General features: G+C 53.7%; 1 protein-coding gene across 1 annotated transcript; it reads left to right on the top strand.

Moving 5' to 3' along the window:
• Nucleotides 1-26,980, top strand: FGD2 (FYVE, RhoGEF and PH domain containing 2). The gene is made up of 16 exons (XM_068994308.1): nucleotides 1-204; nucleotides 5,560-5,791; nucleotides 8,173-8,253; nucleotides 8,898-9,046; nucleotides 10,801-10,957; nucleotides 11,528-11,666; nucleotides 12,188-12,246; nucleotides 12,495-12,641; nucleotides 14,033-14,125; nucleotides 20,065-20,144; nucleotides 20,234-20,264; nucleotides 20,912-21,004; nucleotides 21,685-21,816; nucleotides 24,730-24,876; nucleotides 26,001-26,147; nucleotides 26,477-26,980. Exons 1-16 carry the CDS (start codon nucleotides 137-139, stop codon nucleotides 26,690-26,692), a joined length of 1,971 nt encoding a protein of 656 aa, XP_068850409.1. The 5' UTR covers nucleotides 1-136; the 3' UTR covers nucleotides 26,693-26,980.
• Nucleotides 26,981-27,825: the final 845 nt, after the last annotated feature.

Genomic DNA, 27,825 nt, shown 5'->3' on the forward strand with positions numbered 1-27,825 from the left:
TGAGCCCTTGGGAGAGACGGGACTCCAAGAATGCCGGAGCCCACCTGTGACCCCAGGTGGGGGTGACTGAGTGTGCTGGCTGGAGACCCCCCGCCCTGCTTCAGGGGAGCTGAGGGCTGCCCTGGAAGCCTGCAGGATGGAGGGGGCGAGTGAGGAAACTCTGGCATCTGTATCCAGTCTGGTGACTGTGTTTGAGAATAGCAGGTATGGGGTAGTAGAGATGGGGAGGGTCATCAGGGCTGTCTGGCGTCTCCCTTGAGCTCCGCTGCCTGCCTTTGGGCCCTTGGGCCCTTGGGCAGCCCAGACCCTCTCAGTCTCCTGGCTGAGAAGCAGGCGTAAGGCCACCTTGAACCCTGACAGTGAGCAGTGTCCTTGTCCTGGACCCCACCTCCTGTCCGGACAGTGCCCACATCCTTTGATCACAGGATCCTCAGGGCCTGGAATAGTGTTTGGGGCACCAGGTCTGGGCAGGAAACAGAGTGTGTGCGTCGGTGTGTTGGGGAGAGTCCAGACGTGTGTAATTAGGTGTGTGAGTGTGAGTGGACCAGATGCCCTGTTTGGGCTGCAGAACTCCACCTACTATCCCTCCAGCAGAAATACTTATAGCTAATACTTATTAAGAGCTTACTCCCTGTGAGGAGGATAACCAAACAATATATCATTCAAACCAGGACACAACTGAAACTGAAAGAGGATGCCCTTAGATCTCTTTGGTAGGAGCGGGGGCGCCATAGGAGAGGTTGAGACCATCTCAGGCAAAGCAGACTGTGTGGTCAGCCTGTCTACGGGGCAGTGTTCTGAGTGTGTTTGCTACTTATTTCATTTAATCACCTATCAGCCTATTGGGGGTAGGTTCTATCTCTGTTCCTATATTACAGGTGAGAAAGGGGAGGCACAGAGAGGTTGGGGGGCAGTTTAAGTGTTTTAAGTTCATGGGCAAGGAGCAAAGCAGGGGCTTCCTTCTGAAAGGAACAGGCTGGAGGTCATTGCGTGTGTCTGTGTGTGACATTAACCCACTCTCCAGGCATTTCTTATGCCTGGGATTGTGTTAGAGGTTGTGACTGTTGTACGTAGGGTTTTCTGGAAATAGACTCTGGATAGAGATTTGCTTCAGGAGGTTTACTGGGGAGGGTTTGGGGTTGATGGGAGGCAGCACTGGGGCACAGGTAAAAATTGAACTGCTGTGCATTGGCCAGAGGACGTAGCCTGTTCCAGAGAGTTCTGGAGCTGGAGGTCCCTCTGGCTGTTCCAGTCAAAGGGCTAGGTCTTTGTACCTGCATATGAACTAGTGATTGGATGTGGACTTGACCTTAGATGAGGCTGCTCTCTTGCAGAGAGGGCAGTTCCCAGGGAGGGACCCAGTCAGTAGCCTCTCAGCCCCCATACCCCCAGCATCTAGGGGAAGAGTGCCTCCGTCCTGAGGGCTGTTGGTGGCACAGCACCACATCGCATGGGACCTGTACCAGACGCAGGAGCCTAAAGGAAGATCCCCGCCCAGAAGACTTTTGTCTTTGGTGCTAAGCTCATGGAAAGACCATGATGCCAGGTCACGACCAACAGATATCCTGAGAGGGGCCTAGACACTCTGCTGAGGGCACTCAGAGCAGACAAAATCTCCTGTGTGGGCTTCCTGGTGGAGGCAGCAGCATGCGGACCTAGAGGGGCCGTTCAGCTTCCTCAGCAGGTGCCCTGGCCCCGCCTCTCCCAGAGGCCTCGACCGGCATGTTCTGTTCAGCACCAAGGACAGCTCTAGGTGCCACCTTCCAGGACCACCATCCCCTGGGGTGTGCAGAGATAGCACCAACCCCACTCAACACACCAGGCATGCCCAGTGGAGACTCAGCACATGTGCTATGCCTCGGGAATATCCCTTGTAGGAGGAGGCAGCCCTTGACCACAGTGGGATCAGAGGAGGTCTTGTCAGCAGGATGAGAGTCACCCCTCACTCTCATGAGAGGGGCCAAAGCCAGCTGCCTTGCCTGGGCTTTCTTGTGAGGTCTTTCAGTGCCTTAACTGATCTGAAACTGAGGGAATGAAGAGGAAACAGAAACTGGTCTGGGCCCTGGGGGAGAAATGCAGAAGCTGAAACCAAACATAGAACAGAAAGCCTGAGATTCAGCTAACTGCATGAGCTACAGACCCAGGGACTGAGGAACCGGGCGTTGGGGTGCAAGAGCCAATGAGGAACCACGGGGGCCTGGGTCACAATCTTCTCTCTGCTACCAGCCAGTGTGTGATGTGGGGCAAGTCACATTGACTCTCTGCACCCATTTCTCCCTGACTCACATGGGGAAGGGCAGTTTAGGGCTCAGACTCAGGAGCCAGCCAGCCCGATCTGAATCCCGCCTCTGCCCCCCTCCTTCTGCAAGATCCTCTCTTTCTTTAGTTGCAGAATGAGGGTAATGAAAAACTTAGTCAGAGTCTTGAAGATTTTGTACCTGTCTGGTTCTCCGTTTCCCAGTCTGCCTTTCTTATAAGGCTGCCCACTGTCACCACAAGCCTTTCCACACCAAAGGGAATGGGGCACATCGTACGTCATTGAATATATTCCTTGCTGCTGGCCTCTGTTATTTGAAGAATTTAACTGGTCTGCAGATCCAGTACGTAGGATAAGAAAGCTACACTATGAAAGCTTGTCCCTGGAGGGAGAAGGAAACTGACCCTAGGCTGGCTTTTTATCACCAACTCGAAGGACACGAGTTTGAACAAACTCCAGGAGTTGGTGATGGACAGGGAAGCCAGACGTGCTGCAGTCCATGGGGTCGCAAAGAATTGGACATGACTGAGCGACTGAACTGAACTAAACTGAGAGGTGTGGAGGGCATAGTTCTCAGTGAAAGTTCAGTTCAATCGCTCAATCATGTCCGACTCTTTGCGACCCCATGAACCGCAGCACGCAAGGCTTCCCTGTCCATCACCAACTCCCGGACTTTACTCAAACTCATGTCCATTGAGTCGGTGATACCATTCAACCATCTCATCCTCTGTCGTCCCCTTCTCCTTCTGCCTTCAATCTTTCCCAGCATCGGGGTCTTTTCAAATGAGTCAGCTCTTTGCATCAGGTGGCCAAAGTATTGGAGTTTCAGCTTAAACATCAGTCCTTCCGATGAACATTCAGGACTGATTTCCTTTAGGATGGACTGGTTGGATCTCCTTGCAGTCCAAGGGACTCTCGAGTCTTCTCCAACACCACAGTTCAAAAGCATCAATTCTTCGGTGATCAGCTTTCTTTATAGTCCAACTCTCATATCCATACATGACTACTAGAAAAACCATAGCCTTGACTAGACGGACCTTTGTTGGCAAAGTAATGTCTCTGCTTTTTAATATGCTGTCTAGGTTGGTCATAACTTTTCTTCTAAGGAGTAAGCGTCTTTTAATTTCATGGCTGCAGTCACCATCTGCAGTGATTTTGGAGCCCACAAAAATAAAGTCTGACACTGTTTCCACTGTTTCTCAGTCTATTTTCCATGAAGTGATGGGACCAGATGCCATGATCTTCGTTTTCTGAATGTTGAGCTTTAAGTCAACTTTTTCACTCTCCTCTTTCACTTTCATCAAGAGACTCTTTAGTCCCTCTTCACTTTCTGCCATAAGGATGGTGTCATCTGCATAGCTGAGGTTACTGATATTTCTCCCAGCAATCTTGATTCCAGCTTGTGCTTCATCCAGCCCAGCGTTTCTCATGATGTACTCTGCATATAAGTTAAAAAAGCAGGGTGACAATATACAACCTTGACGTACTTTTTCCTCTTTGGAAACAGTCTGTTGTTCCATGTCCAGTTCTAACTCTTGCTTCCTGACCTCCATACAGATTTCTCAAGAGGCAGGTCAGGTGGTCTGGTATTCCCATCTCTTTCAGAATTTTCCACAGTTTATTGTGATCCACACAGTCAAAGGCTTTGACATAGTCAATAAAGCAGAAATAGATGGTTTTCTGGAACTCTCTTGCTTTTTCGATGATCCAGCAGATGTTGGCAATTTGATCTCTGGTTCCTCTGCCTTTTCTAAAACCAGCTTGAACATCTGGAAGTTCATGGTTCACATATTGTTGAAGCCTGGCTTGGAGAATTGTGAGCATTACTTTGCTAGCATGTGAGCTGAGTGCAATCGTGCGGTAGTTTGAGCATTCTTTGGCATTGCCTTTCTTTGGGATTGGAATGAAAACTGACCTTTTCCAGTCCCGTGGCCACTGCTGAGTTTTCCAAATTTGCTGGCATATTGAGTGCAGCACTTTCACAGCATCATCTTTTAGGATCCCACTGAAAAGTCCTGGCTTTATCAGCTCTACCCTCCCTTTAGAGTGTTCCATGGCTCCTACCTTCCCTCGATATATCAGTTACTAGGGTTTTAGGGGATTTCTTGCTATAGAGAGACTAAAACCTGGGGTGAGGCTCACAGGTGAGGGTGATCTGGGAGGGTACATGAAATCTTCTATGTGCAACTAAGTAAGTCAGACAGAGAAGGAGATATATTGTATGACACCCCTTACATGCAAAATCTAAAAAGAAATGATACAAATGAACTTATCTACAACACAGAAACAGATTCACAGAGAATGAATTTATCCTTGCCGGGGGGGGGGGGGGGGAAGGGCAGGGTGAAGAGAGAGTTAGGGAGTTTGGGATCAAAATGTACATACTGCTTTATTTAAGATAGATAACCAACAAAGACCTACTGTATAGCACAAGGAACTCTGCTCAATGTTATGTGGCAGCCTGGATGGGAGGGGAGTTTGGGGGAGAATGGATACATGTATATGTATGGCTGAGTCCCTTTGCTGTCTCCCTGAAATTATCACATTGTTAATCGGCTATACGCCAATACAAAACAAAAAGTTAAAAAAAAATCCTCTATGTGCAGAAGGAAGGGTTCCTCACTGCATTTTAAAAAGGGAAGTGTGTAGTTACACAGAAAACAAGACACAGTCTATGCTGACTCATTTTGAAGACTGGAGTTCCCTCCAAGAAAGGTGTCCAGAGGAGAAGTAGATGTCTCTGTCCATTCCTTCTGTGTGCCAGACACTCAGAGGCCAGTGAACATCTCCAATTTGCATTGTTGTCATTTTTCAGTGGCTAAGTCGTTTCTGACTCTTTGTGACCCCGTAGAGTGCAGCACACCAAGCTTCCCTGTCCTTCACTATCTCCCAGAGTTTGCTCAAACTCCTGTCCATTGAGTCAGTGATGCCATCCAACCATCTCATCATCTGTTGCTGCTGCTGCTGCTGCTAAGTCGCTTCAGTCGTGTCCGACTCTGTGCGACCCCATAGACGGCAGCCCACCAGGCTCCCCTGTCCCTGGGATTCTCCAGGCAAGAACACTGGAGTGGGTTGCCATTTCCTTCTTCAATGCAGGAAAGTGAAAAGCGAAAGTGAAGTTGCTCAGTCTGTCCGATTCTTAGCGACCCCATGGACTGGCTCCTCTGTCCGTGGGATTTTCCAGGCGAGACTACTGGAGTGGGCTGCCATGGCCTTCTCTGCGCATTTGCCTTGATTGCCCCGCATCCCTGCGAGGGAGGTGCAGTTCTTCTCCCTACCCTTGACTGTTCTCTTCTCCTCAGGATGACAGGAGCAGCGCCCAGAGCCCACGGCCTGGAAGCTGGTTATCAGCAGCCTGGGTGCAGGTCTCCTACATCTGCAGAGCCCTGCGAGAAGCCCACTGAGGAGGAGGCCCTGGAGTCCGGGCCCAGGACCGTCAGCAGGAGGTACCTGAGCTCCCTGAAGAACAAGCTGTCCAGCGGAGCCTGGAGGAAGTCTTACCAGCCCCTGACCTGCCCTGGCTCAGGGACACAGGTGCCGGAGGGCGGGGGGAGAAGTGGGGTACTGGGGGGCCATCCACTGATCTCCTCCCCATGCATTCTTTCCCGGCCGGAGCCAACTCCTCCCCTGGGCAGGGGTCTTCTGTGACCAGAGATCAGCTGAAAGCTAGATTCACGTCCCCCCACCGTTGATGGCCTTTGATTAAGTGCCTACTATGCAGCCTGCTGCTGACGTTATTTCTCATACCCCTCGCTGAAGGGGTATTTCTTTACTTTTGACCGTGCTGGGCTCTTGTTGCCATGCACAGGCTTTCTCTAGCTGCGGAGAAATTAGTGCTCTGCCGTGGTGCACAGGCTTCTCATCGCGGTGGCTTCTCTTGGTGTGGAGCACAGGCTCCAGGCACATGGGCTTCAGTAGTTGAGGCGCACAGGCTTAGTTGCTCCACGCGTGTGGAATCTTCCCGGATCAGGGATTGAACCTATGTCTCCTGCATTGGTGGGCGGATTCTTAACCGCCTGGGAAGTCCTGTAGGAGTCTTTAAGGCATGGAGTTGAAATTCAGACAGCTTAAGGAACTTGTCTGAGACTACTCAACTTGGGACCTGGTACCCCTCCCAGGTGTGGCCTCAGGTTACCTACTGAAGGAGACAGCTCTGCCGACTAGAAATAGAGGTCAGCGCTGATCCCTGCCCTGAGGCTGCCCTGAGGGAGGTCACCTCCCTTTGCTGGGTTTCAGTTTTCTTGTCTATGGGGTTGAAGGGTTTGGCTACAAGGATGCTCTGCCCCCTGGAGCCAGACCAGCAGGGTTCCCGCCCCAGCTCTTCGGCTCACTATGAGGCCTTGGGCAAGTCTCTGTAACCCTGCTGTGTGAACTCGTTTCCTCATTTAGAGAATGGAGATGTGATCTTAGTGGTGCATGCTATGTCTACTGGCTATCGTTCGCTATGTAACAAACTACCCCCAAAGGTAGTGGCCAAGCAGCTTACTGCTTCTGACAGTTTTGTGGGTTGATTGGAATGTTATTGGATAGTTTTTCTGTTGGTCTCACTTGGGATTGGTTTCGCTTAGCTCGGGCTGCCGTAACAAACCAGAGCAGCCTAGGTGACTTAAGGGCTTCCCCGGTAGCTCAGTTGGTAAAGAATCCACCTGTAATGCAAGAGACCCTGGTTTGATTCCTGGGTTGGGAAGATCCTCCGAAGAAGGGATAGGCTACCCACTCCAGTATTCTTGGGCTTCCTTGGTGGCTCAAATGGTAAAGAATGCATCTGCAATGTGGGAGACCCGGGTTCAATCCCTGGGTTGGGAAGATCCCCAGAGTAGGGCATGGCAACCTACTCCAGTATTCTTGCCTGGAGAGTTCCCATGGACAGAGGAGCCTGGCAGGCTATAGTGGTCACAGAGTCGGACACGACTTAGAAACTAGGCACAGCACAGTATAGGAGACTTAAAGAGCTTCCCAGGTGGTGCTGGCGGTAAAGAAACCACCTGCCAATGCAGGAGACGCAAGAGATGTGAGTTTGATCCCTAAGATCAGGAAGATCCCCTGGAGAAGGAAATGGCAACCCTTCTCCAATATTCTCGCCTGGAGAATCCCATGGACAGAGGAGCCTGGTGGGCTACAGTCCATGGGGTCACAAAGAGTCGGACATGACTGAAGCAACTTAGCACGCACAGGTGACTTAAACAACAGAAATACATTTTCCCACAGCTCTGAAGACGGGACATCAAGGTCAAGGTGCTGGCAGGGTTGGTTTCTGGCAAGGCTCCCTTCCTGGCTTGTGGATGGCCAGCTTCTCACTGCGTCCTCACGTGACCATTTCTCCTACACATGCTCTCCTGGTGTCCCTCCCTCTTATAAGGGCACCAGTCCTGACGGGTTAGGGCCCCACCCTCCACAGCAGTTAACTTAATTACTACATATAGTCACATGGGAGGTTAGGGCTTCAACATATTAACTTGGGGACACGGTTTAGTCCATAACAAGGCCTCCCACATGTCTGCAGGCAGATCTTGGCTGAGGCAAGAATGCCCTTGATAGCTCATCTCCCAAGCCTAGTACCTGGCCAGGGACAGCTGAAAGCTTGCGCATCTGGGATGCTGGCATGGCTGGGCCCCTGGCTTCCTGTCCGTGAGGTCCCAGGGCCTCTCCTCTCCCTGTGGCCTCTCCCTCAGGCCAGCTAGACCTCTGGATATGGTAGTTCCTGGCTCCCAAGGGAGCACAGGTGGGAGCTTCCAGGCCTCTTAAGGCTTAGGCACAGCCTCAGTCTGTCCCATTCTCTCAATCCCAGCACAAACCCAGATGCGCCTGCAGCATGGTGTCAGTCCTGGGAGCTACACTCACTGGGGCATCTTTGGATCCTGCTCGCATCAAAGGAGACCAAATCTCTCCTTCTCCTTCTCCAAACTTCCCTGCAGGAGCCTGAGGAGAAGAAGATTGTCCGGGAGCTGCTGGAGACCGAGCAGGCCTACGTGGCCCGCCTCCACCTGCTGGACCAGGCCAGTGGCCAGGGCGCCCCCCGCCCCACTCTTTGGCACCTGGGCGTCCTCACCCTACCCTGCTCTCCTTTCTGGCCCACCTCATAAGAGCTGAGAGTTAGGACCTCAGGTCTGATTCTAGGAAGCCTTAGTCCTTTAACTGATGACTGGAGTTTGGGCAGAAATCGGGATACAGCTCATTAGCACCACTCCTGATTCTTGGTACCTAGGCTGGTCTCCCAGGAGCAGAGACCACACCAGCTGGTCCTTCCAGGCCCCACACAGCATCCTCACCATTCTTAGCCCTTCACACTGTCTCTAGGAGCTCTAAGGCAAGAAGGTTAAATCACTGAAGTGGGATCTTGAGCCTGGCGAAGTCCAAGGTCTTGACAGATACAAGATGGGCCTGCTCCTGACATTCATCAGCTGCCAGCCTCTGGCCAAGTCCCTTAGTTTGCCCATCTGTAAAGTGGCCAGAATAATCCCTGTCTCTCTTCCCAGGGTTTTTCAAGGATGATGGGAGATTAAGGATGTGGAAGTGTTCTGGAAGCTGGGTGGGAAGGGACCCCGCAGTCCCCTGGACTGTGCTCGTCTCCCCCAGGCTGGTGTCAGGGGTGGGGGGCTCTTTCTCCGCCACACGCTCAGTGACCCAGCGGCGGCTGCAGGTCTTCTTCCAGGAGCTGCTGAAGGAGGCCCGCGGCAGCAAGGCCTTCCCTGAGGACGTGGTCAGGCTCATCTTCTCCAACATCTCCTCCATCTACCAGTTCCACTCACAGTTCTTCCTCCCAGAGCTGCAGCGGCGGCTGGACGACTGGTGAGGTCCAGCAGGAGCCCCTGAGGCCCCCCGACTGCAGCCCTGGCCAAGTCGGGGTGTGGCCTCCAGGACACTGGGTTTGGCCTGTTAGGTCTCTGCGCTTGCTACGTGGCCATGACTCGACTCCTCTGGGCTTGCTCTGTTTGCACGGTGAAGGGCTTGAATGCGTCATGTGCGTGTGTGTGTGTGTGTGTGTGTGTGTGTGTGTGTTCTGGAGAAGGGGATGGATCAGGTCCTCACTTGGCTGAGTGACTTACGAGGCAGTGGAAACCTCCAGCACTAACTGAAGATTTCCTACATGCCTTGCCTTGGGTTTCACACCTACTAACTTGCTTAGTCTTCAGATCAGCTCACTGTGTGATGATGGCCTTGTGGTTAGGCCAGAAACCCTCTCTGCTTTCAGAGATACCCACGGAAGTATTTAGTGGTGAAATTAGTATCTTGCCAAAGAAATGCCATGATGTCTGGCATGTCCTTTAAAATTTCTTGGCAAAAAAGAATCTTTCAGTTCAGTTCAGTTCAGTCCAGTCCAGTCGTTCAGTCATGTCTGACTATTTGCGACCCCATGGACTGCAGCACATCAGGCCTCCCTGTCCATCACCAACTCCCAGAGTTTACTCAAACTCATGTCCATTTAGTCCATGATGCCATCCAACCATCTCATCCTCTGTCATCCCCTTCTCCTCCCACCTTCAATCTTTCCCTACATCAGGGTCTTTTCAAATGAGTCAGCCCTTCGTATCAGGTGGCCAAAGTATGGGAGTTTCAGCTTCAGAATCTTAGTAATTATTAAATCCTGCGACGTGTCTATACTTAGGGTTAGATGCTCAGTCGTGTCTGACTCTTTGCAGCCCCATGGACTGTAGTCTACCAGACTCTTCTGTCCTTGGAATTCTCTAGGCAAGAATACTGGAGTGGGTAGCCAATCCCCTTCTCTAGGGGATCTTCCCGACCCAGGGATCGAACCCAGGTCTCTCAAACTGCAGGCAGATTCTTTACCATCTGAGCCACCAGGGAACCTGATGGATCTATAAGGGTTCATTATTCTATTCTTTTTACTTTATGATCGATCAAATTTCTTTTCAATAATTTTTTCCCCAAAAGACAACCCTGTAAGGTTGCCTACCATCATGCCCAATTTTTTCAGATGGGAAAGCTGAGCTATAGTGAGGCTAGGTGATTGGGCCAGGAACACACAGCTGGAGTAAGTGGTGTGGTTGGAAATCAGACTCAGGCAGGCCAGCTCCAGACTGCTGACGCTCTGCTGTAACAATTCCAGGGCTGAATGACCTTTTCTTACCTCTCTTAGCCTGGATTTCCTCCTCTCTAAGATGGGCCACTGACTGACTGTCCTTCCTCCCCCGCACAGGGTTGTAAGAATTAAATGAGACGAGAAGTGCAGCTTGTCTTGGGCAGTGCTGGGCATGTGGCCCTTGTTATTGTTACAGAATAAGCATCAGGTGGTTGTTGAACACCTGCTATGGGCCTGACCCTGTGCTGGCCCTTTAGGGGGCTTCTGTCCCTGGGAGAGGTCAGCATCTGCCCTCCAGGGGCTCCCAGTCTAAGGAGGTGTGAACCACACCTGTGCCAGCATGACGCCCGCCCCCCCCCCCATACCCATGCCCAGGAGTGCTGCAGAATGGCTGTGTTGCGGGGGGTGGTGGTTTGTTGGGAGCCTCGCCTCTCCTGGCCCCGTATGGAGTCAAGAGAAGAGGTCCCCAGGCCGAGGGCAGTACCTGGTGCCCCTCCGGCAGGACCACCACCCCCCGCATCGGTGATGTGATCCAAAAGCTGGCGCCCTTCCTAAAGATGTACAGTGAGTATGTCAAGAACTTCGAGCGAGCCATCGAGCTGCTGGCCACCTGGACAGACAAATCTCCACCCTTCCAGGAGGCTATCACCCGCATCCAGGTGAGGCTGGGGTGGGCGCGGGGCAGAGCCCTGCACGGCCGCCCCCAGCCTGCTGTGGCTCCGCTTCCCCAAGTGATTTGGGGCACCTTGCCGGCTCAGCGGCTTCCGCAGCACTGCCCGCTCCCCCAACCCTCAGGGGCAGCCTGACCCACCCCTTCCCCCTTTGACCCCTCCTCCTCTTCTCCCCACCTCCCTCCTCCTCTTCTCCCCACCTCCCTCCTCCTCTTCTCCCCACCTCCCTCCTCCTCTTCTCCCCACCTCCCTCCTCCTCTTCCCCCCACCTCCCTCCTCCTCTTCCCCCCACCTCCCTCCTCCTCTTCCCCCCACCTCCCTCCTCCTCTTCCCCCCACCTCCCTCCTCCTCTTCCCCCCACCTCCCTCCTCCTCTTCCCCCCACCTCCCTCCTCCTCTTCCCCCCACCTCCCTCCTCCTCTTCCCCCCACCTCCCTCCTCCTCTTCCCCCCACCTCCCTCCTCCTCTTCTCCCCACCTCCCTCCTCCTCTTCTCCCCCACCTCCCTCCTCCTCTTCCCCCCACCTCCTCCTCCTCTTCCCCCCACCTCCCTCCTCAAGAGCAGCGAGGCCTCAGCCAGCCTGACCCTGCAGCACCACATGCTGGAACCTGTGCAGAGAATCCCACGCTACGAGCTGCTGCTCAAGGAGTACGTCCAGAAGCTGCCAGGCCAGGCCCCAGACCTGGCTGATGCCCAGAGTGAGGACACCCCCGGTGAATCGGGGGGCGGGGGGCAAGGGGGCGGCACTGGGAAGGCTCAAGCCACTCCCCTAATTTATGGAGCACCAGCTGAAGATGGTTTTGATGACCGTCAACCATTAACATTGTTGTACTTCACAGACACCGTCTATCGTGTTAGTCGTTCTTTTTTCTAGACACTAAGGCCCAGAGAGATTAAGTGACTTGCTCAAAGTCACACAGCCAAAAAGAAGCAGAGCTAGGATTTGAAACCGTGACTTCACACCTGGATACGGCGGGCAGTGAAAGTCACAGAGGCCAACCACCTCGGCCCTTCTTTCAGGGACCTCTAGTCCCTCCCCCCCACGTGGGAAACGGCCCCCATCATCCAGACACTGGATGCGCCAGGCTACAGGGGAAGGGCTGCCCCTGGGGTTCTCCGGGCGGGCTCTGAGGCCAGTGGGTTAAGCCTCAGGGGCCTCCGGCCTCAGCCACCAGCCCCCTACTTTCAGGGGGTGACTCCGACCCTGCCCCCTTTTCAGAAGCCCTTGACATGATCTTCTCGGCCGCTCAGCACTCCAACGCAGCCATCACTGAAATGGTGAGCACCCCAGTCCTCCAAGAAGGAGCTGTGGGCATCCCCAGGGCCCTGTCACCTCCTCCTGCAGCTCTCAGCCCCCACCAGCCCACCCAGGTCTCTGTGTCTGCCCCTCCTCTGACCCTGCCCACGACACCCAGCCCCCTGCTGCCCTCCTCCCCACACCCCATCTCCACCCATGAGAGGCTAGCCTTCCAGAAGCAGGCAGGGTCTTGCCTGGCCTTGGCTGAGGGTGGCCCTCCCACCCCCAGGAGCGGCTGCAGGAACTGTGGGACGTGTACCAGCGCCTGGGCCTGGAGGACGATATAGTTGACCCCTCCAACACCCTGCTCCGCGAGGGCCCCGTCCTCAAGATCTCCTTCCGCCGCAGCGGCCCCATGGAGCGCTACCTTTTCTTGGTAAAGGGATGCTTGGGGGGCCCGCTCGCTCCACACTGGGGAGGGGAGTCCACAGGCATGGGCCCTCTGCCCCAGGTCCTGCCCGCCTGGCATCTACCTGGCTGGCACTGCAGGAGAGCAGGGACAAGCCTGCTTCTCTGTCCTTATGGCTCTGGCACCCTGGCCAGTTCAGTTTTAGTTCAGTTGCTCAGTCGTATCTGACTCTCTGTGACCCTATGGACTGCAGCACGTCAGGCCTCCCTGTCCATCACCAACTCCTGGACTTTACTCAAACTCATGTCCATTGAGTTGGTGATGCCATCCAAATATCTCATCCTCTGTCGTCCCCTTCTCCTCCTGCCCTCTATCTTTCCCAGCATCAGGGTCTTTGCAATGAGTCAGCTCTTCACTTCAGGTGGCCAAATATTGGAGTTTCAGCTTCAACATCAGTCCTTCCAGTGAATATTCAGGACTGATTTCCTTAGGATGAACTGGCTGGATCTCCTTGCAGTCCAAGGGACTCTCAAGAGTCTTCTCCAACACCACAGTTCAAAAGCATCAATTCTTCTGCGTTCAGCTTTTTTTATAGTCCAACTCTCACATCCACACATGAGTACTGGAAAAACCATAGCCTTGACTTGGGACCAATCACATGCTGCCCCCAAGCCTCAGGGATTTCCAGCTGAGGGGCTTCCCAGACATGTCCTAGGAAGCCACAGAGTCAGAATCTGAACTGAGTCTGTTTGGCTCCAAAACCTGTGATGTCAACCTGTACTCTAGAGAGGGCAGGCTATTGTTGCTGTTGAGTCGTTTAAGTCGTGTCCGACTGTTTTGTGACCCCATGGACTGTGTAGCCTGCCAGGCTCCTCTGTCTATGGAATTTTTCAGGCAAGAATGCAGTGGGTCTCCATGTCCTTCTCCAGGGGATCTTCCTGACCCAGTGATTGGACTTGCGTCTCCTGCATTGGCAGGCAGATTCTTTACCACTGTGCCAGCAGGGAAGCCCTAGAGGCTGCGCGTCAGGAGGGAATTAGGTTGGCTGCTAGGAAGAACAGCCCCGGTGTGCAGTGAGGAAGCCAAGGCGTCTCCTGGAGATCTGGAAACTGGTCCCACCTGGGGTGGGAGCTACAGTCTCTCACCCTTGACCCCCGTGAGAAAGGCCTCATAGGTCTCCAAAGTCTGCCCTGGTCCCCTGAAGTCCACAGGTCGGGCAGCCCCTCGGTGAGCACCCCAGCTGGAATGGGGCTAGACCGCTCCACCCTCATCACACTTGTATTGTCCTGTGAGCTGGCCCAGCACATGGCGAGAGGGGAGTGAGGGCCAGAGGGGCTCGGCCCACGCCCAGCGAAGCCTGCCCGCTTGCCTTGCCGCCCCCGCCGCTGTGCACACACGCCCGCTCATGTCTCCTGCAGTTCAACAACATGCTGCTGTACTGTGTGCCCAGGGTCATCCAGGTGGGCGCCCACTTCCAGGTCAGGACCCGCATCGATGTGGCCGGCTTGAAGGTAAGAGGGCTTCACCCCCAGGGTCGGACCAAGGGTGGGGAGCAGCAGGAAGGGCCGACCGGCAACTCAGTCCAGGAACCCAGGTGCGGCAGGTCTGGGGCAGTGTGAAGGCGGAAAAGACGAGGCTTAGATCTCTCCCATCCGGACTCCCAGCCTTCCTGTCCAGGGTCCTTCCCAGTGCCCAGCTTCACTTTGCTTTCTCTACCATCTACACCAGGGCTTTGAAAACTTTATGACTGCATGAATCCCCTGGGAGTCTTGTTAAAATAATGGATTCTGAGTCAGTAGGTCTGGTGTGGGGTCAGAGATTCTGCATTTCTGCCCAGCTCCTGGCGGATGCCAGTACTGCAACTTTGAGTAGGAAGGGTGTCCAGTGACAGCTCAGTTGCCGACTTGGATGTGTCCACATCCAGAGATGGCCACGAATGAGCAGGGACAGCAGCCTATAATAGTGCCTGAGTGGTCCCCATAGGTTAGGCCCTGCATCACTCCCATTGGACCCTCATAACAGCCCTGGGATGTAGGGGCTGTTATTATCCCCTGCATTTCTTTAGTTTTTAAAAAATCTTAAAATAATTTTATTACCTAAAAATGTAAATAATACACGTTCCAAGATCAAACTACGTAAAAAAATATATGCAACATGAATTGCACATATAGGCTCTCCGTCCCCTAGTTCCCTTTCCTAGAGGCAGCCTTTGCTCCTTGTGAGGCCTTCCAGAGTTAGTGTATTCATATGGCATCCTTACTTTTCTTTCACATAAACAGTGTTTTTCACATACACTATTCTGTGGTGGACTTTTTAAACTAGCTACTTATTCTGGAGATGATTAGAACTCAGTTTGTTTGGAGCTTCCTCATCCTTTTGCATAGATGCATAGTGTCCTGGTGTGTGGATGTACCATGATTCATTCAACCAGTCCAGTACTGATGGACGTTTAGACTGTTCTCAGTTGTCAGTGTCTGCAAATGAGACTGCAGTGAGTAACTGTGTACAGTCTGAGGATATCTGTAGTTAATCCCATTTTCAAAAATAAGGAAATAAAGTGATACATCCAGACAGTGAGATATTATTCAGTGGTAAGAAGGAGTGAGCTATAAAACCATGGAAAGACATGGAGGAAGGTTAAGTTCGTATTACTCAGTGAAAGAAGCCCATCTGAAAGGCTACATACATACATACGGGGCACGCCTACTGTCTGATTCTACATACATACATATGGTGCACGCCTACTGTCTGATTCTACATACATACGGTGCACACCTACTATCTGATTCTACATACATACATACGGTGCACGCCTACTGTCTGATTCTACATACACACATAAATATGGTGCACGCCTACTGTCTGATTCTACATACATACTACATACATGCACGCCTACTGTCTGATTCTACATACATACATACGGTGCATGCCTACTGTCTGATTCTACATACATACATACGTGCACGCCTACTGTCTGATTCCAATTCTGTGACATCCTGGAAGAGGCATTCTCTCTCTGGATGGAGACAGTGAGAGGGTCAGTGGTTACTAGGGGTTGGGGAAGGGAGGGATGAACACAGGATTTTAAGGGCGGTGAGACTGCTTTGTATGGTGCTATAATGGTTGCTGTTGGTTAGTTGCTAAGTCATGTCCAACTCGTTGAGACCCCATGGACTCCTCTGTCTATATAATGGTAGATATCAGTTATTATACATTTATCCAAACCCACAGAATGTGTACAACACCAAGAGTGAAGCGTGATGTGAACTATGAACCTTGGATAATAATGACAGTTTCCTTGATTCTAACACATGTACTGCTCTGGTGGGGAGGTGTTATTAATGGAGAGGCTGTGCATGTATGGGCACAGGGACATATGGGAAATCTCTGTACTTTCCTCTCAGGTTTGCTGTGAACCTAAACACTGATTTAAAAAAAAAAAAAGGCCCAGAAAGGTTAGGGCCTCCCTGATAGCTCAGTTGGTAAACAATCTGCCTGTAATGCAAGAGACCCCGGTTTGATTCCTGGGTCGGAAAGTTCCGCTGGAGATGGGATAGGCTACCCACTCCAGTATTCTTGGGGTTCCTTGTGGCTCAGCTGGTAAAGAGCTGGCTCAGTGGTAAAGGCTTACCCACTCCAGTATTTTGGCCTGGAGAATCCCATGGACTCTATAGTCCATTGGGTTACAAAGAGTTGGACATGACTGAGTGACTTTCACTTTCTCTTTCAGAAAGATTAAGTAACTTGCTTGGGGGGGTCACACAGCAAATCCTTGTTTGGATGATCAAGCCCAGATATAACAGAGTCCAGAGCCTCTGTATCTAACCAGCATACTATACTGTCTCCTATTAAGGCTTCAACCCAGAGGGATAAAGCATAGGGTGGAACTGCAGGCATAGTGGAGGAAATGGGAAGAAAACCCTCTTGGCCACCCCTCTCTGATGGCTCCTAAGTCCCGGTGGCCGGGGCTGGAAGAAACAGAGGTCAGATCTGGCCCATCTTAGTACCTTTCCATCTCCCCTTTCCCTCTCCTTACCCCACATGACATCTCCCAGGATTTGCCCCAGGAGGCAGCACAATTCTGACCCTGAAGACCTCCTGAGCTCTCAGAGCCCCTGCAGGAGTGCCTTGCCCCTGCTCCTGACTTGGATTGCCTGGCATTTGGGGCTGAAACAAGGGCTGGGGTGGGATGCAGCCTGAGGGTGATGAGAGCTGATGGCTGGACATGGGCAGCTTCTGGGGGCTCCCAGCCCACCCCCATGCCTCAGCAGACTGAGGTCTTTTGGGAACACAGCCCCCTACTCTGTCTCATCCAGCTTCTCTTACTGAATGTGGCCAGAATGTCCCAGAGGCCAGAGCGGGCATGCGCTTGTACGTCTGGGAGCCGTGGTGGGTGAGACTGAGAAATTGAGAAATTGAGACTAGAGAAATTGGAGACTGGCAGCCCTGTCTTAGGACTGGCAGAGACCCAGGCATAGAAAAAGAGAGGCAAAGATTGACAGAAAAGCCAAGAAATATAGAGACCAAAACAGAGTCGTTAAGAGGAAATCCATAAATATGTTCCCTAGAGTGTCTGACGCTCAGGATGTGTGCGCCGGGTTCCTGGCGTCTGCCAGTCTCGGCGAACACAATCACTGCAGGGCGTGTCTGGTGCGCTGGTGGTCACACAGCGCCCTCTCCTGGATGGCGCGGGCCTGGCGGGTGCAGAGCTGTCCACCCAGCCGGGTTTGTACAGGAATCATTTTCTGAGTCCGAGGTTTGGAGGCAGGGCTGGTCTTTGACCACTATGATAGCTCCCACTAGCCCATACCCCCCTGGCCTCTCTCCTTCCTGAGTGTCAGGGAGCCCTGGATCTCAGCAGCTGATTTCCACCCCCCAGGGTCTCAGTTCAGCTCAGTCACTCAGTCGTGTCCAACTCTTTGCGACCCCATGGACTGCAGCACGCCAGGCCTCCCTGTCCATCACCAACTCCCGGAGTTTACTCAGACCCATGTCCATTGAGTCGGTGATGCCATCCAACCATCTCATCCTCTGTCGTCCCCTTCTCCTCCTGGCCTGCCTGGGTCCTATCTTTGCGCCATTCTGCACAGGGCCAGCCTGGGAAGAAGGAAGGGGTGTGGGCTCTTGGGTACTCATGGACCCAAGACAACTGCATCTCCATGGACAGCTGTGCAGGTTGGGCACTGCACGAGCACCCCCCAGCTGAAACGAGCGCTCTGCGGACAGTTCTCATTGTCCGGCAGATGGCAGTCAAGTCTCGGGTTCAACAAACCAGACTCTTGACTATTACATCAGTTTGCCAACAGATGTCAGTAAAGTGTTTTGAGGAAGAGGTGTCTTTTTCTAATTAGCACAAAGGCGCTGCATGGGCTGGCAGGGACCTGACTGCCAAGTCTGGTGGTTGAGCCTGGGCACAGCCCAGCTCGGGGAACTGTCCTTCAGAAACCTACATCCTGCACCCCTGCAGAGGTGGTCCCTCAGGTCAGGGATCTCCCCAGTTCCCCTTTACTATGAAAAGCGTCATGTTTCTTCCCAGCTCTGGCCTCCAAGCCTTAGATTTCTCCCTTCTTGTCCCTCTCCCTCCCCCAGTCAGTCATGGAGTCTTGCCAGATTCCTGATATAGACCCTTTGAGCCTCCGCATTGTCAAGGGTATCAAGAGCAGGTCTCATCCAGCCCCTTCTAGAGGCAACGGACAGGTTCTGTGGGCCCAGTGAGTAGACCAGGCCTCACATGAGCAAGTCATGCTCTTGCAGGAGTGGTGGGCGGCCTGAAAGTGTGCCAAGGCCTGCTCACCTTGTGGCAGGGAGCTGCAGAGGGGCCAAGTGTCAGGTGGGTTCACGTTCCTCCATGCTAGGCCCCTGGGCTCCAGGTCTGTGTCTTCAACTTCCTTTCATGACCCTGTCTTCACACAGCCTGGGAGACATCTGTGTTTACCGGGCTCTGGGGTAGAGTAGAAAGAGACGTGCTTCTACCTTACCCGTGAGGACCGAAACCCTGAGTCTGAATCTTCATTCTGCTCTTTAGATGCTCTGTGACCCCAAGCAGGTCTCTTGTCCTCTCTAATCTCCATTTCCTCATCTCCCAAATGAGGGTGATAATATCTGCCTCTCAAGATTGCTGTAAAGATTTTCGTTCACATGTTTATTATGGACACTTTTAAGGGGAGAAAATGGTACCTCATATATTCATCACCTGGTTATGATGACTGTCAACTCAAAACTGGTTTCTTCAGCAACCCCCCTTCTAGTCCCCTTTTCCAATGGATTATTTAAGAGCAAATCTCAGACACATAATCATTTCACCTATAAATACTTCAGTATGTCTTTGTAAGAGACAGGAATTCTTTTTTTTTTAAAGATATTTTATTTTATTTTTTGGCCATTCCATGCTGCATGTGGGATATTAGTTCCCCAGCCGAGGATCAAACCCTTTCCTGCAGTGGAAACTCAGACTGTACAGCCAGTGAAGGCCCAAGGACTCTTTTCTCTTTTTTTTGCCCTAAAAGATGCCAACAGTACCATGATTACATCTAACAAATTAATGATACTTATTTAATAACAGAGAGATCCCTTGGTTCTCCTTGGCTGGGTCGTAATTGCCTTCTCACAGCTGATCTGTGTGAATCATTTCTGATATGCTTCTTACATGCCCTTTTATCTATCATACTTCCCTCTCCTACTTTTCTCTCATTTATTAATTGAAAATCAGATCGTTTCTCTGGCAGAGTCGCTCTCAGTCTGGATTCTGCTGACCACACCCCAGTGGTGTCATTCACTGTGTCCCATGGGCCCCCATATTCCCCAGAAACTGGTAGATGACCACGGGTTCAGCTGTGCCAGAGGACTGCGGCCGGTGCCAGGCAGTGCCCTCAGGGACACGTGGTGCCGTTAAGTGTTAGAACTGATCAGTGGGTTCAGCAGTTGTGCCCATTAAATGAGAACACGTGTGGGTGCTCAGCGAGGCGCTCTGTGACCGGCAGCCTTCACAGCGGCCTCGGAATCTGCGGAGTTCTGGGATGAGGGTGGTGGGGGACAGGAGGTGGGGATCTGTCCGATCTGTCAAGCTGTTGATCAATTCCTTCATTCGCGATATGGGGCAGAGGGTCTCATCCTAGGCCCTATGTCTGCTATTGGAAAAGCCATGTCCCCAAACCCAGCGTGTGAGCCAGTTTCCATCTTGGTGACCCTTTTGTCGGGAGTCCCCGCCTCACCCTGGGCAGGCTTATCTGCTGAAGTTCCAGGAGCCCCAGGTCCCGTCTGCTCTGTTGATCGAGGCCAGCTCGGGGCGCCTTTGCTGGGCTAGACGGAACGGGGAGCCACTGAACAAGCTCCCCATCCTTGTCTCTCTGTTTGAATTGCCCCTGGGGCACGATCCTCCTCCCTCCCCACCACAGTGCCTGGGGGGACGGGCGGGAGCCTGAGCCATCTCTCCCTCCCGTTGGAGCAGGTGCGGGAGCTGACTGACGCAGAGTTCCCCCACTCCTTCCTGGTGTCCGGGAAGCAGCGAACCCTGGAGCTGCGAGCCCGGTAGGCAGGGGCGGGTCGGTGGGGAGGGGAGAGACGGGAAAGCTGGGAGGGGCCGCTCCCCTCAACACCTGTGTTCTCTTTCTGAGCAGGTCCCAGGAGGAAATGATCTCCTGGTTGCAGGTATCAGAACAAAAGCTCCAGGGCCCCGAGGGTTGTGACTGTGGGGGAGGGAGGGGTGCTGAGTGTGTGCGTGTGTGTGCGTGTGTGTGCATGTGTGTGTGGACGTGTGAGCACACATGCACCCACCTGCTCTTCCTCAGCTCTGTAGTAGTTGTGGGTGTCAGATGGCTTCAGATCTTGCCACTGAATGGCCTGGGACAAGTCAGTTATCATCTCTGAGCCTCAGTTTTCACATCTGTTCTATGTTCAGTTGCTCAGTTGTGTCTGACTCTGTGCAACCCCATGGGCTGCTGCACACCAGGCCTCCCTGTCCCTCACTATCTCCTGTAGTTTGCCCAAGCTCATGTCCATTGAATTGGTGATGCCATCCCACCATCTCACCTTCTGTCGCCCTATTCTCCTTCTGCCTTCAATCTTTCCCAGCATCAGGGTTTTTTCCAATGAGTTGGCTCTTCGCATCAGGTGGCCAAATAGTTTCTCCTCCCTTTAATCAGACACTGTACGCTTGAAATGTTGTGCCAACACCCAATAGGCTTTTAGCAGTGCTTGTTGAATGTGTGGATGGATTCACAGATGAGCAAACCCCTTCTGCCTCCCCCTCAACCACCTCCTTTTGCCCTGCACCCCCTACCCCTACCCCGCACCAGGCCTGCCAAGACGCCATTGACCAAATTGAGAAACGGAATGAAACCTTCAAGGCTGCAGTCCAGAGCCCTGAGGGAGACCCCCAGCAGCAGGAGGTAAATTCAGGCTCTGCATTTCTACCCCCCGACCCCGCTTGGAACTGCCAGCTTCACATAGGAATGACTCCCTCTCTTGGCTCTACCTAGGTAGCTTGGAGGGTGGGGGCATGTCACCCATCACGAATAATTCGGATGGATCAGGGGAAGCCCCACACCCCAGCATCACCCTACTCATAGAAACTCAGTGCCAAAGACTCCCTCATTAGCAAGAAAGTCCTTTGGGAGCCTCTTTGTGCAGCTGCTCCCAGAAAGGATTTCAGGGCCATAACTCTGGCTGTGGGGGGTGGGGGGTGTGTGTGTGTGGGTGGGTGTGTGTGCAGGTTGGGGTTTTGAAACTGCCTGAAAAACACTAGACCTAGGGCAAGTGGAAGGCAGGTGGGGTGGCAGTTACAGAGAGTGTCTGTGACTATTTCAGCTCTGAGCTCTGAACCGTGGCCTGCTGGGTGTCTTTGCTGAGTCCCTTGACCTCTCTGGGCCTCAGTTTCCTCACTTGTAATGCAGGACCTGGAGAGATTGACCTCCCCCAAGTGTGGTCTTTATCCGTTCGGTCCCCTTCGTGTGGGAGCCACTGGGAAGCACAGCCCGCAGACTCTCTGCCACAAGTCGGTGGGCAGAGGGCCCAGGGCCCCGGGGAGTGGGCAGGGGGGTCCTGAGGTGCCCACCCCGCTGCCCCACAGCTGCAGTCCATGGAGCTGGGCCTCCGGGCGCCCCAGTGGGTGCGGGACAAGATGGTGACCATGTGCATGCGCTGCCAGGAGCCCTTCAACGCCCTGACGCGTCGCCGCCACCACTGCCGGGCCTGTGGCTACGTGAGTACCCCCCGGCCCCCATCTGTCAGCCCGGGCCCTGCCCACCCTGCCCGCTTCAGCCAGTGCAGAAGCGCTGGGCGCTAACCCGGCCAGACATGTGCGTTACCTCGTTCGGACCTCACGTGTCCACATGTGAAGCAGGTCTCCCCCAACCCCTAATCCCCTTTCCCCAACCTGAGGCCCGGGCCGGTTAAAGCCACCAGCTCAAGACATTCCCCAGAGCCGACCCTATTCATTCCCCTGCTTCCTTACCACCGTTTCCCAAGACCCCAGGGCCCAGGACCAGGGAACAGCCTCTAGTGTCAGACCCTTCAGCCCCTTGCAGGCCTTGAACCCACCTCCTCATCAGCCCCAGGCCTGCTACACACACCCTCCCCCGCCCCCGCCCCGCTCTGTCCGCTCTTCTTGACCGACCTCAGCTAACTGTCCCCTCCTCTTCTTGGTGGATCCTCAGCACTCACTGCAGCACCTACTCATTCTGGGGCTAACTCTGCCTGCCACGTTCAGGCCTGTTTCCTCACCTGTACAATGGGAATCAATAACACCTGGGCGGTAGTGAGACCTCAGCAAAGGAAGGTTCACGCCTTCCCTCTCCTTGGCCTCCTTTCCTTCCCCTTCCTCCGTCATGGGGGCAGCACCACTGAGAGGCGCAGCCGCCAGCTGATGGAGGAAGGAGCCAGGCCACTCCTTCGTCTTATCGGCTCAGGCCCAGTTATCAGAGGCAGATCTTGCTTTGCTTTTTAAGCACCTGCTGCACTTGAGCTGTTCTCTGTTGACATTACAACCCTCTCCATTCACTCCGCAAACACAGGCAGCCCTTTAATGACCTCAGTCTTTAATGACCTTGCGGGGGGTGGGGGGGGAAACAGGAGGAGACCAGCTGGGCAGGTTGGGGCCAGTCAGGGAGGTGTCCCCAAAATGTGTTAAACTGCAATGAGAACAAAAGTGAATTTCCAGGACTGGGACACACCTGTGTTCAGATGTGCGTTCCATCCCAGAGCCAAACAGACAGGATCTGGGGATGAACTTCCCTTCTCCGTGAGTCACATCAGGAAATGAGAGTCGAGTCCACTCGCACTTGTAACTTTGTAAGTCGTTTCTAAAAAACTATTTACAACAGTTAAGAAATACAGAGAGGCCCAAAGAACAGTACAGCGACACCTGTGTACCTGCCTTCCGGGTATGAGGAAGAAATAAAGTATTCTGAGAACTGAATAGATGATCCTTGATCGAAGCCTGGATGGGAAAAGACAGAACCAGATACAGACGTCATTGCTGGGACCATTGAGCGATATTTGCTTATGAACCATTTGTAGTTAATAAGACTGTATTGATGTTAAATTTCCTGAGTGTGATCATGATGTTGTGGGTAGGGAGAAGAATGTCCTTGTTCTTAGGAGCTACAAGCTACATATTTAAGAGTGACAAGACACACAATGACTGTAACTTAAATGGTTCAGAAGGAAATATAGATCGAGGGAGAGAGACAGAAAGGGAGAGAGTGAAGTGAAGTGAAAAGTGAAGTTGCTCAGTCGTGTCCAACTCTTCGCGACCCCCTGGACTGCAGCCTACCAGGCTCCTCCGTCCATGGGATTTTCAAGGCAAGAGTACTGGAGTGGGGTGCCATTGCCTTCTCCAAAAGAGAGAGAGGGAGACATCAAACGTGGCAATACATGTTCACAATCCCTGAATTTGGTGGTGGGGGTATCACTGTATTATTCTTTCAACTTGTCTTCAGGTTTGAAAGTTTTGAAAATAAGAAGTTGGTAGAGGAGAGAGAAGAAAATAAAAAGTTTCTAATAATGTTTTAAAAAATTAAATCTCAAAAAAAAAAAATCAAGTTAAATATTCCCAAGGCTGAAGCCCTGTGTGTAAGGGCTTTGTGAGACACCCTTGGCCCAATTCTGGGGTTTCTTGTGCCCGTGCAAACCTTTGTACTCTGTGAGTCATCCTTTCGGTGGTTGGGTGCCCAGTTTCTGCCTCCCCGCCTGCCAGACGGGAATCCTGGTGAGGGTGGGGCAAGCCCAGGCCCTCTCCTACCGGTTCCTCCCAGGCCACGTGCTGTGCTGAGCACACAGGCCGGCTCCCTGATGAGTTACCCTTTCTCCTAGGCTCGCTCTCTTGCCCCCATTTCCAGTCCCACTTCCTGGACTCCCTGTGACACCCTAGTCTTCCTGGAAGTTGCATCCTGCCATGCCTGTGTTTCTCCCCAAGTTTTCTCATGCCCCTTTCACCCGGTCACCCCAGCCTGCTCTGCTGCAGGCTTCTTGCAGCCATGGTGGGCTGGGGGACAGCCCCCCTCCACAGACTACACGCGGCAGATCTTCCTGGCGAAAACTGCCAGCCCACCATTTTTGTATCAGAACATGCTTGACTCTAAGATTGAGTGGATTGCAAAACCTGGATGACTTAACGCTCAACCATAGGACTGTAAAGGCACGTTCTGAGTGAGGAGGGCTGGCTGCTACCTGTGAGCAGTGTGGCCCTTGCCAAGTCACTGCTCCCTCATTGCAAAGTGAGGGTAAAAGTCCCAAGGCTGGTTCCTTGCTGGGGCCACAGGAAGGCAGGTGAGATGGCGGAAGGGAAAGAGAGAGAGTATTCAGAGAAGTGATGAGATGCAAGGGGTGAGTGCCAGTCAAGCCCCCGGGATCAGGAGCTGCCCCCACAAAGGGGACCATGCAGGGAGAGAGGCTGAGCTCCTTCAGAGGGGCCCACATCTCAAGCCCCCCAGCTGGGGGCCCTGGAGCCTGACACCAACCCTCCCAGGCGGCAGACAGGACAGGGGAGGCCCCACTCTGTCTCCACCTCTCTCCTGAAGCCTGTTCTTTCTTTGGTCCCTGGTGGCTCTCGCGTCCCCAGCTCCTGGGCCAAGGCAGGAACCGCGTCCAAGCCCCTCCCTGCCCGTCCTCCCAGGTGGTGTGTGCCAGGTGCTCGGACTACAGGGCGGAGCTTAAGTACGATGCCAACAGGCCCAACCGGGTCTGCCTCGACTGTTACACCTTCCTCACCGGACACGTGCTCCCTGAGGAAAAGGAGGACAAGAGACGGGGCATCCTGGAGGTGAGGGTGGCTGCCTCTGCTCGGCAGACGTGTGCAGGGCCTCCCAAGTGCAGGCGCTGTCCTTGGCACTGAAGAACTAGCCCGCTGTGGTCATGCCCGCCCACCTTCTCTCTGAGCATGGACACCCCCGCTAACATCCCCTACCCCTGCCGAATAAAACAGAGCTGGGCCTGTCACCCAGTGGAAGCAGCTTCTGGCTCCAGGCTGCTACCTGAGCTCCCTGCCCCTCCCCTGCCTCCCCATCCAGTGGTTCCCACAACCCCCCGGAGCACTCCTGTTCACATCCCCATGCCCCAGCCGTCCCAGGAGGTGAAGAGAGCTGGTGCTGCTGATTCCATTTTGCAGATGCAGAGATTGAGGCTCAGGGTCCCACTGCAGGGAAGAGGCAGACTGAGACTCCATTCTAGTTGGAAGGGACTTCAGGGACCGGCTGGTTCTATCCCAGGGAGAGCCAGACCCAGAGAAGTGACTCACCCAAGGTCACACGGCGACTTAGGAGCCAGCTCTCTGATCTGTGCTATGGGTAGTCACTGCTGCCTTTGGGGCTGCCCAGGCTGCTCCCTCCTCTGGGGCACTAGCTGTATTCAGCTTGGTGCTCCACATACAGTGGTACCCAGCCCAGCCACTGGTTACCACCACCGCTTTCTGCACGCCCCCCTCTCATTAAAGCCAGGCTGACATCCCACTGTCCTTGGGAGGTGGGAGAAGACCCCAGCCTATTCCACCTGAATTCAGCTCCCAAGTTCAAGTTGATCCTTTCCGCCATATCTGTCCGCTTTCCGACCCTCCCCCATTCTTTTAGGCCCAGACCCTGCCCACACCTTCCCTGACTGCTGGTCCGCACAGCCTGCTCCTGGAAGAGGGAATGGTCTCTGCCCCTTTGCAGGCTCCCTTTCTGCTCCCTGGGGGCTACTTGCAGGGGATATGCCCTCCCAGCCCCTGCCCCAAGCTCAGGCTGGCCAGCCGTGTGACTACAAGTCCCTGATGGGACCTCTCAGAGCCTCGGGGACAAATAGCCTCTCCTTTTGTGGGGTTGCCAGTAAGGTTTAGAAAGAGTGCTTTCTGATGGCCAACACTGGGTAGTGGGAGCTGTGCTCCCTGACGGTCCCTCTCTCTGGTTTCAGAAAGGAGCCGTGGCGGGGTCCGAGCAGAGCCTGATATGCAGCTTTCTGCAGCTTCTGGGGGACAAATGGGGCAAGAGTGGGTCCCGGGGCTGGTGTGTCATCCCCCGGGACGACCCCCTCGTGCTCTACGTTTATGCTGCCCCTCAGGTAACGCCACTCCCTGCCCCTCCTCGTGGTATGTGTGTCTGTCAGCAGGGGGGGTGAGGGTGAGTCCTGCTGGCCCCATAAGTCAGATGGGGAAACCGAGGCTCGGTGAGGCCCTGGTTCCCTCGAGTCACAGGGTTAGCAGCTTTTAGAGCTGGGCCCAGACTCCAAGCCATGACAGTTTTGCCTCAGGGGGATGACCAGTCTTCTTCTTTGAGGCCCCTCCTGCCAGCCCACCCCACTGCGTGGGTGTTTGGCGGGGCAAGAGGCGGGCGTGTGGCTGGAACCCTGAGGCAGCAACCACAGCTCCCCCTCCCTCCCTTCCACCCCAGGACATGCGGGCCCACACCTCCATCCCCCTGCTGGGCTACCAGGTGACCGCTGGGCCCCAGGCGGACCCCCGGGTCTTCCAGCTGCAGCAGTCAGGCCAGCTCTACACCTTCAAAGCCGAAAGCGAGGAGCTGAAGGGCCGCTGGGTGAAGGCCATGGAGCGGGCGGCCAGCGGCTGGAGCCCTGGGGGGCCCAGTGACAAGGACCTGTCTGACTGAGCCACGTGCCAGCCCCTCTCATCCGCAGAGCCCGATGCCTGCCCGCGGGCTGAGGCTGCGGCTGACCCGCTACCCCCAGCTGAGCTTTCAAAGAATCATCTTCAGTATTCTGCGTTCAGCCCGTGTGTCTGGATTTGAGATTCAGAAAACATGGGTCCGTTCCTCTGGGGAGGGGGTGAAGAAGTATATCTCGGCTTACCCAGGGCAGAGGGGGTTCCTGGGATGGGGGACTTTCAGCTCTAAAGCTAGGAAAGTCCCAGGTAACCCATGACTGTTGGTCACCAAGGTGATTCTCAATCCGGGCTGTGCATGAACTGACAGAAAAATAAAGATAAAAATAAGTTAAAAATTAAAAAAATACCAGTGCTGGTATCCTTCACGAAAGATTTCTGATTTGACTGGTCTGGGATGGGGAGGCACATGAATGTTTTAGGAGTTCCCCCAAGAGTCCGATGTGCAGCCTGGGTTACCTGGATAAAGGAGAAAGCAAGCGAACTGCCAAGTGCCCATCATGAGAGTAATAATGCTAATGAATATCAAACATCTACTGAGGCAGGTACCGTTCTCGTTTTATGTGGATTATCTCGCTTTACTCTCAGGATTTATAATCCCCATTTTCCAGATGAGGACACTGACTCTTAGAGAGGGTTAGTCATTGCTCAAGGTCTCCCCAGCTGCTGGATGTAGGAACCAGGTTTTAACACAGTGCATTAAGTTGGAAGCTCCATCCATCAGGTAGCAGAGCAGTTGGCTGAGCAGAGAAGGGGGGGAAAGAGTGAAGAAAATAGGGGGAGACAGCAATAGGAGCTGGAGGGGAAGTCGGGAGCATCTCCCACCCTCCAGAGGGTGGGGTAGGCTGCTTTTTCATAAGAGACCACCGGGGGGTGGCAGTGACCAGCAGCCCGCATCCAGGCCCCCCCACCCCCCCCCCCCCCCACCCCGGTCCCTGACACGCGTAGCAGACAAGTCACACAGCTTTGCCCAGCAGTCTGCTCCTGCCTCCCTCTGCAATCTGATGCCCCCTCCCTTCTGTAGGGTATTTTCAAATTTTCTTGGTTGAGTCACACGGCACGTGGGATCTTAGTTCCCCAACCAAGACTCAAACTCACAGCCCCTGTTGTGGAAGCATGGAA

The sequence above is a fragment of the Capricornis sumatraensis genome, chromosome 22 (genome assembly GCF_032405125.1).
Source record: "Capricornis sumatraensis isolate serow.1 chromosome 22, serow.2, whole genome shotgun sequence".
NCBI classification, from domain to species: Eukaryota; Metazoa; Chordata; class Mammalia; order Artiodactyla; family Bovidae; genus Capricornis; species Capricornis sumatraensis.

What these genes read in the sequence shown, in the direction of transcription:
- FGD2 (XM_068994308.1), top strand. Translation starts at nt 137, where the DNA reads ATGGAGGGGGCGAGTGAGGAAACTCTGGCATCTGTATCCAGTCTGGTG. An exon ending in GCCCTGGCTCAGGGACACAG is followed by an intron (nt 5,792 to 8,172) that starts GTGCCGGAGGGC and finishes ACTTCCCTGCAG; the next exon opens with GAGCCTGAGGAGAAGAAGAT. An exon ending in AAATGATCTCCTGGTTGCAG is followed by an intron (nt 20,265 to 20,911) that starts GTATCAGAACAA and finishes ACCCCGCACCAG; the next exon opens with GCCTGCCAAGACGCCATTGA.